Below are 9317 nucleotides of genomic sequence, written 5' to 3'. Positions count from 1 at the left end.
TGACTGGCGTATAGTTAAATCTTCATTTTAATATTATAACACATGGGGCCACATTGCAGAGCGGTAGTAAACAGTATATGTACATAAACAAGAGATTTCCTTCACTCAATCCTCTGGACCCTGATTATGTAATGCTGCATGTGTGCAGGAGCTGTTCCGTATAGAGCTCGGAAACGCGCTGTCTGAGCGGCAGCGCCCTCTGCTGGTCCTCTTACAGAGTAACAACTCCGAGTCTAATGAACCACTCCATAGAGAGGGCTCACAAACTGAAATATTTAGAAATGTACAAAAAAACAACAACAACAACAAAACAACAAACAGTACAGCAGTAAAGTAGGTCGTCACTGTCACCCAAAAACCTTGTATCTCCAAGGGTAAATAATTAACTTTCAATGGAGGTCAATGTAAAATTATTTTATTCCAAGTCATTTCGGAGCATTTTTATTGGTTACAATAAAATATACAGCGTAAAGAACAACTGCCAGGTGCATATTATGTCAAACGGCAAAATGTGGACACAAGGTTTTTGCGTAACAGCGACGATGTATGTACTTCATTGCTGTACACCTCTAAACTAAAAAATGACCAAAAAAAATAGACTAATTATTTCCATCCTGGCTGAAAACATTAGAAGACAAAACTCTAATGACTGATGGAGCTCAGAAGAAACGGATACTTTTTGTCGGCAATATACAAAATAAATAAAAAATTTAACACTTAATAAATACGTTCATCAACGTTTTATTTTTGTAGACGAACGTCAGATTATCCACGTTTTTATTATGGCTATAAACTTTACTGATCGTGAAATTAAAATGTAGTATTTGTTTTGAAGCACTTTCCACTTTTCGTGGACAAATGTCAGAAATGGCAGTGTAAATGTTGTGTCAGCCGGACTGTGGTAAGTTTTTTGCTGTGTAACGTAGAAGTCGACAGTGTTTCGCCATGTTGCGGCGATGCCAAATGCAGAATGGCCAATAGGAACACTGGACGGGACTCCATTTCCCAGAATGCACTATTCACAAAGGCGTTACGGTAGTTCTTCCGCAGACTGTTTGGTTTGGCGGACTTGTAGAAGGTGTGGATCGGCCTGTCTGTGTTGTGTAGAGCAGAGTGTGTGTCTGTGTAGAGTGTATATGGGTTTAATGTTTGTCTGGGGTAGAGTCCCTACACTGCGCGGCAAAAGCGAGCAGCAAAACAAAAGCATGTGGACATAATTTTCAACAAAGGTGTGTGTCAGATACGATTTAGAAAAGAATACGAGATGAAATAATCATCACAGGGCCGGTCAGACGGTCCAGTGTGTGATATTGACCTATTATAGACTAGTACTGGCTGTGTTTTACTGAATTTGTGCCGTTGCTAATGCATGTGCGAAGAACACAAGATAGCTAATCTGGCTAGCAGTGAATCGAAGAGCCACGTTGGTCTTTATATCAACTAGTTTTGATGGCGATGGTGGCAAAACAGCGAAAAGCAGTGTTATCAGCCTGCTATGGGTTGCTGTATAGGCTAACGGTAGGCGAGATAGGACTGGAGGAACTAAGCTATAGCTAGCCTAGCGAACTTGAACGCCAGAGTCAAAGCAGTCAACTTTATTCTGTACTCAGACTCGACAGCTGGAGATTGTAGCTAACTAACGTGTCTGCGATGCCTTTAAAGGCGCACAGTTTTAGTTGATGGGAATGGAGCTGGTGAGGCTTGGCCTTTCCTGCGCTTTACTGGTGCAGGGTTCCCACGTGTCCTGCAAAATCTAAACACTTAAACTTGCTTTACTGTCAGAGGGAACACATGGACATTGAGAAACTTGCCAAAAGTTTTATTTGGCAATATTAATGAGATTTGGGGCCATTAACATTACTTTTATTTAGTCAATGATGTCTTATTTGTTGGAGTTTGAAATGCTGGACTGTCATGTGGACAGATGCATTACACGACATTACAGGTATCGAGCTCGCAACTTCTCTTCAACCTCTTTTCTAGAAGACTGTCCTATCTCCAAGGCCAGCTCTGAAACCAGTGAGCCTGATATTTAAAAAAAAAAAAAAAAAAAACACCAAATGATTAACATTTGAATTGCATCTTGTTGGTAAATATTTACAGATAGTAATATGTGCTAAATAGTACATCCAGCAACCATGTGTGTAAAACCTGTTTACACTGGGAAGCTTCTAAAATGCTCATTGAATGTGTGGTGTCATGTATAAGTCATGGAAATTGGCCTGGAAGTCATTCAACCTTCCAGTGTTGGCAGGAGTCACTGCTCCTACGTTTAAGTTACATTTGGAAGTCAAATCTCTCCAGTCCTGGATTAAACTAGATCATCAGCCTGAATAGCCATGGTGTTCAAATGAAACATGTGCTTTGTCTGTGTGCTTAAGGTTGTTACAGAAGAACCTGAACTTTAGCACCCAACCATGGGGCTCCGGTCAACTCAGAAGAAGCACTTTCCCCTCAGAGGCATCGATGGAGTCGTGCAGCTATTCGAGGCGGAGCTGGCGAACCCTGAGCCAGATCTGGCCCTGCTGTCTCTGGTCCTGGGCTTTGTGGAGCACTTTCTGGCTGTCAACCGGGTAGTGCCCTTCAACGTGCCTGGAGTGCGCTTTGAACCCCTGAAAGGAGACTGTCTTAACTCCTGCTTCCCCACTGTTGAACTAGGATTAATTTCTGCGCTGCATGAACGTTTCACGGCACAGATCCGCGGTGCAGTGGACCTGTCTGTGTACCGAAAGCCTGCAGGTGGTTCGAGCAGGGAGCTGGTCAAGAAGGTCTCGGACGTGATCTGGAACAGCCTGAGCCGATCGTACTTCAAGGACAGAGCCCACATTCAGTCTCTCTTCAGTCTCATCACAGGTGGGCGTTGTGTAGTATGGGCAGGAAGCTCCATTCCAGTCATCTGAACACTTAGTTATATCAAAATCATGTTTTTGGTCTTTGTTAATATACTTGTCTGCTTGGATGCACAATGGTGCCACATAGTATTCTTAGTTTTAAGCATTTTATGCCAAATAATGTTTCCTCCAAGGACTGTTTCTAAACTGTTTGTGTTTCTGCTCAGGCACAAAGTTGGACAGCTCTGGCGTGGCATTTGCAGTGGTAGCTGCGTGTCAGGTGCTAGGGTTAAAGGATGTCCACCTGGCACTCTCTGAGGACCACGCCTGGGTGATCTTTGGCAAAGGGGGTGAGGAGACAGCTGAAGTAACATGGCACGGAAAGGGCAATGAAGACAGGAGAGGCCAGACTGTCTCAGCTGGAGTCAATGAGAGGGTGAGAGGTGTTTACTTATTCTCGTCTTGGGAAATCTTGTTTACTAAATACTTATAATAAACACTAAATTACATGTGAATTCTGTATAATGTTATTTAGCATACTCCTTTTTTATTTTATGTAAACCATTGATCTAAAACCATTGATTCTGGTTTAGTTGACTGCTATGTTTGTGGACTCCCTTCTGATGAATGCATTTAGTTACACCCAATTGGTTGCACCCATTGCTGACATGTGCAAATGTTCACACATAGTGATTCCCGTGGAGAAGTATTGCCAATAGAATAGAACTCTCTGGAGCATATAAAGATGAACCTATTGGCACTATGCCAAATGCCAGGCCTGGGCTAGAGGGGTATAAAGCCCCCCATCATTGAGCTGTGGAGCAGTGGAACTGTGTTTGAGATGAGTTAGGGATGAAGTGGGGTGATGCTGAACCAACATCCTAATGTTCTTGTCACTGCATACAATCCAAACAAATCCTCACAGCGATGGTCCAACATCTAGTAGGAAGCCTACTAAACCTGGACAAACTCTTTGGTAATACCCTTGATTTTAGAACAGTGAATGGGCAGGTGTCCCAACACTTTTGTCTATATAATGTATCTCAATAGCTAAGAAGTTGTGTTGAAGGTTAAGCACTTCACCGCTTGTGCCACTCCGCCTCCCCCCCTCCCCCCCGCCCAGCTCCACTCATGTACTCTGGTGACGAGGAAAGGCTTATTCATTGTTTTATGTTGTAACATTTTTTTTTTCTGTCTCTTTTTGCAGAGCTGGTTATATTTAAAAGGTTCCTACATGAAGTGTAACCGTAATATGGAGGTGGCGTTTATGGTTTGTGCCATCAACCCTTCTTTAGATCTGCACACGGACAGCAGTGAGCTGCTCCAGCTTCAGCAGGTAAAGTGCTGGATATAGGACAACAGATACTATTTTTGAAGATAACCTAACAGTAGGGTTTAAATTCTGACCCTCTTTTTCTTGTGTTGCAGAGGCTGCTTTGGTTGCTGTATGAGCGAGGAGATTTGGAAAGGTGCGTCAATCTCATTATGTCTAGTGGGCTTAGTCAATGATGTATATCTGAAGCAACCTCTTACATATTGACACTAAATCAATAAATAAATAAAATAATTGTTTTATAGGTATCCTATGGCAATGGGTACTCTTGCTGACCTTGAAGATCAAGAACCAATATCTGGAAAGGGAGACCCGCTTTCAATCCATCTCAAGGTACCCCTGCTGTGTTTCAGTCCAAAAAAAAAATTCTGAAAGGTTTCAGGGTTTGTATACTGATCTCCACAGCACGCATACACCTATAATTCCACTGCACTTGTGTGTGCAATTACAATCACTCAGTATAGCTTTCATTTGACCACCTAAATAATATTTGCACAACTGAAAGTATTGGCACACATCAACAGTGGCTTAAAATTTATTCAGGCACGTCAACTTGATGTCCATTTTTGTTGTCGTTCAAGGCTGTAGAATCTGCAAAGAAGTACTACAACAACGAGCACATCTATCCGTTCATGTACCTGGCCGGATACCACTACAGACACAGGAACGTGAGGGAGGCTTTGGGGGCCTGGGCTGAAGCTGCTTCCGTTATGCAGGAGTGAGTCCTAATGTCATCCCAGCTGTTGCCCTGCTGTTTGTAATTCTGTTTTGTGCTACATTCTTGGTGACCAATCCTTCTGAGATCATGACATGACTGATCTAAATTTACAGGGCACATTTTTTGCAACGGTTCAAAATAATTGTTACCACATTTGTCCAGAAGATGGCAGTACTGGCCTTTTGTGATTTCCATTCTGATTGTCACTCCATACACGCAGCCTTTCAACATATGCGATCTTTTAAGATTGATCCAATAAAGTCAAGTGAAGTTGACAGTCTTGATTAGTAGGATGGGTATATCCAGAGTAGAGTCATCATCATGGACAGGAAGGTTCAGTCCCGCCTCAGACTCGGTTGTGTGGGGGCGTGGGGAGCAATACACAACCTGCACCTTACTCCCTGTAAACATAAGCTGCACGGACTGCAGAACTAAAAATAGTTGTATGTCATGTCCTTGCGTCCTGAAGGATATCTGCACCGGGCACGCCCAAAACTGCTCATTCCCTCCCAAACACTTCCTTTTCCTTGTCTTCCTGTTTCCCGTTCCTCCTGGACACAATTAGCTATTGCTCATGCTCTCATTCTTTTAAACTATACTGCTGTATGTTTTCTACGTTGGATGTGGCAATTAACCTTCAAATATACATTCCTAAACTATGAACTGCTACATTCTAACGTAAATATCTGTCAAATGTGTGTAGCCTTACCTTAGCCTCAGTCCACAATAACTTAATCTTAACTTCAACCCAATTTCATTCTAATCTTAACCTCAGTCCAAAATATTAGCCTATTTGTAACTCCAGACCAAAATCTAAACCTAACCTTATCCCAAACCCTAATTTTATCCTCAACCCAACATTGAAGTCTAATGTTACCTTTAATCCAAAATCTAATCTAAAAAAAAATTATATATATATATATATATATATATATATATATATATATATATATATATATATATTATAAAATCTAATTTGAAAATCTGAAATTGAGATAAATTGGGATCTGCTTTGTTCTCAGTTACAACTACTGCCGAGAGGATGAGGAGATCTATAAGGAGTTTTTTGACATTGCTAATGATGTCATACCCACACTGCTCAAAGAGACAGCTGCTGCTGCTGAAAATGGAGGAGAAGGTGTTGAGGGAGCAGAAAAGGTAACTCTAAAAACCAGAAAAGTCAGAAATGTCCACCATTTCTTCATTTACCACATGTATTCAAATCTCTGCTCATTCCCTCTTCCTTTTTTTAACTGTTTCCATTTGCCACCATTCTAAAGGACCAGCCAAGACAGGCTGCAGCTTTCTCTGCCCTACAAGACCCAGAATGCTTTGCGCACCTGTTGCGTTTCTATGACGGAATCTGTAAGTGGGAAGAAGGAAGTCCTACCCCTGTGCTTCATGTAGGCTGGGCCACCTACCTCGTTCAGTCTCTCAGCCGTTTTGATGCACAGGTAAACTTGTCTCTCTCTGCTCCATTAAAAGTTAAGAAGCTAATCAGTCCAAATATGCTTGAGTCACACAACCATTGAAGCAGACATGAGGGTCTGTGACCTTCATTTCTACAGTTTACAGTTTTGTTTATGTGGAAGTACTGCCCAGAGCTTTGAGAGGCAGATTAAAAAGTGTTCTGTTGTCTTTTACTGTATCCATGTGTTATTGGCCTCTGCCACAGCCGCACTGCTAAGCAGTGTTTAAGTGGTTCGAAGTTCATACCAAGAAAAACTAGGTTATAAGTGGCACTCTTTGTGCATCCAAACAAGAAAGTTGCATCATACTCACTTCACTGCAGAATTTTGCTGTTTCTGTTGATGATGTGGACAAATGTATTGGGACATCAGCTCATTCAGTGTTTATTCTCAAATCAAGGGTGTTTTTGTTTTTTTTGTGTTGTTTATTTTTAGAGTTAGAGTCTCTTTTTGTTGTTTATTATTAGAGTTAGAGTAACTGTCTCTACTGTCCAGGGAAGGCCTTATATTAGATTATGGTGCATTGCTGTAAGAATTTGATTGCATTCAGCGACAAGAGTGTTAGTGAGGTCAGGCTGTTGGATGATCACCACCCCACCTCATCCCTAGCTCATCCCCAAAGGACTGGATTCCAGAGAACACAGTTCAACTGCTCCACAGCTCAATACTGGGGCGTTTATACCCCTCTAGCCCACACCTGGCATTAGGCATAGTGCTGATAGATCTGCTCCAGAGTCCTATTCTATTGGAAATTCTCCTCTACAGGAAATAAACAAGCTGTGTGTGTGCATTTGAGCATCTGTGTCAGCAATGGCCTGATTTGTTTGAATGGCTGTTCATAAACATTGGGACATATAAAGGTCAATTACAAGATACCTGCATACACAATACTCAACAAACTACACTTTATCTGAATATCAAACATAAGTACGTTAGCCTTAATGCTGATTTAAGTGCTCTTAAAAGTGATAGGTTACCATGGGGAAGTTAGCTGGAGAGAAAAAAAGTGTGCAAGTCTGGATGCTTGTTTTGTGCTTTTTAATAGATGTGCAAGAATGAAGAACCTTTTAAAAATTTAAAGAACCATTACTTAATGTTTCTTTACACACCCCTCTCCATTGCAGACATGGATCTTTATGGAACCAAAAGTGGTTCTTCTGTGGCATCTCTCAAAGAACTGTTTGTAGCATCTTCATATTTAGGAGTGCATAAAGATGCAGTTTGCAGTGACACTGCTGCTCTCCTGCTAGAAGGAAAGCTTGATAAACCAACTCTGCTATTTTGAATTGTTTCTCAGATAAGGCAGAAAGTGGCTATTATCACCAAAGAGGCAGAACCGCAGGACGATGACGATCAGTCCAGCGATGACCCCCGTGAAGGACGCAGAAGAGGCCCGAGGCGTGAGTCCAAACCTGAGGAACAAGCGGGGACCTCTCCGCCAGCTGGGCCCGGGCCTGGGCCCACGCCTGCCGCTCCGCCCTCCCAGCCTGGCCTGCCCAAAAAAGTTGGGGGAGAAGGAGGCCGGCGTCGATCTTCAGCTGGAGCACGAGGTAAAGAGACAGATGGGAAGAACGAACCGTCCTCCCCCAGTCCTGCGCCTTCCTCTCCTCAGCCAGTGGCAGCATCTAGTGGGCAAGTGGTGACCTTCCACAGTGAGAAGATGAAAGGCATGAAGGGGCTGCTTTCTGCAGCCAAGATTAACTCCAGCGCCATCAAACTACAGCTCACTGCTCAGTCACAGGTCCAGATGAAGAGGCAGAAACCCGTAGCCTCCAGTGATTACACCCTGTCCTTCATGAAACGCCCTCGCAAGACTCTCTAGGACATTCTTCATTGAAAGAACGTTGTTTCCTGCTTAGTTTCACCTTGAAAAAACATCTTTAGCTTACCTGCATTCTTGCAGTAGGATGGAAGGTGGAAACCATAGGTGGTTCACAGAGTTGTCCATCATGTACCAGCACTGACTATTGATGTGATTTACTGTAAAGTGGGGTTCACCAGTTGCAGTTCCTGAGGGCCGCAGCACTATACAATTTGATGGCTCCAAACCGTCACATACCTAATTCATCTGCTGTTTATTTGTAAAGTCAAAAATGTCGATCACATGATTTAACTGGGTAGACACTTAACTGTTGTGTGACCCTTCAGGACTAGAGTTGGAAAAAGTCTGCTGTATGGTAAGAGATTAATTACGATGCCTTATTTTTTATATCATTCAATTAAACGGCAATTATGAAATGTAAAGTTACCACACACCAAAGTCCATTTGTGTTTAACGTGTTGTAAACACTTTTTTTTTTTTTTTTTTTTTTTTTTTTTTTGAAGAAGAAGAAGTTAAGTTGTTTTCTCGATAGCCTGCTTTCATAAAGCCTCTGAAGTCACATTGTGACTTTCCTACAAGCCTTTTTTCAGCCCAGTAAACTGTTAGGAAGTTTACATATAGCATGTATGGACAAGTGACACATGCTAGTCTCTGCTGTGCTTGCTTTCATTCCTACTTATTCATCGCCATATTAGTTCGAAGCTGGTTCGCTTCTTAGGTGGCCTTTAGTGCGTAATACGTTAAAGCAAGTGTCCTTTTTTGAGGGACAGTAAGCTTGTAGAATACCCTTTACAGCTCTGCTCTGATCGATGTTAAATGGTCTCTGTTTTATAATAAAGACATTCTGAACTTCATTGTGTTTTGTAGAGTATTTTGTCAGTCAGCCTTGTGAATGAACAGTGTCTAGTGTTAGTGAAGAATATGACACGGGAACTGTCATGGGTGTCTCAGTCGGATTACAAGGTACAAAACAAAAACAACCAGAAGAAAAATCATATGTGCCTCAGAGAGGAGAGGTTGTTAATATGATGATGTATGACAGTAGCCAGGTTTCCATTCAGCTGTTCTCCTGTGCCTAATGGAAATATGGCAAAAATTAATTAATAAAACAGGTTTCCATTCAGCTGCATAGAAGGAAAAAAAG

The 9317-nt window shown here is 42.1% G+C and overlaps 1 protein-coding gene across 1 annotated transcript; it reads left to right on the top strand.

Moving 5' to 3' along the window:
* Positions 1–1146: 1146 nt before the first annotated feature.
* Positions 1147–9007, top strand: men1 (multiple endocrine neoplasia I). Its single transcript, XM_072686871.1, has 10 exons — positions 1147–1229; positions 2382–2853; positions 3059–3267; positions 4039–4167; positions 4260–4300; positions 4410–4497; positions 4746–4882; positions 5905–6040; positions 6163–6336; positions 7649–9007. The coding sequence occupies exons 2-10, from the start codon at positions 2418–2420 to the stop codon at positions 8171–8173; spliced, it is 1875 nt and encodes a 624-aa protein (XP_072542972.1). The 5' UTR covers positions 1147–1229; positions 2382–2417; the 3' UTR covers positions 8174–9007.
* The last annotated feature ends 310 nt before the right edge of the window (positions 9008–9317 follow it).

Source organism: Salminus brasiliensis, chromosome 9 (assembly GCF_030463535.1).
Source record: "Salminus brasiliensis chromosome 9, fSalBra1.hap2, whole genome shotgun sequence".
Classification (NCBI taxonomy): Eukaryota; Metazoa; Chordata; class Actinopteri; order Characiformes; family Bryconidae; genus Salminus; species Salminus brasiliensis.
Note: the sequence above shows the minus strand (reverse complement) of the source record. Positions and strands in the feature narration are given on the sequence as shown.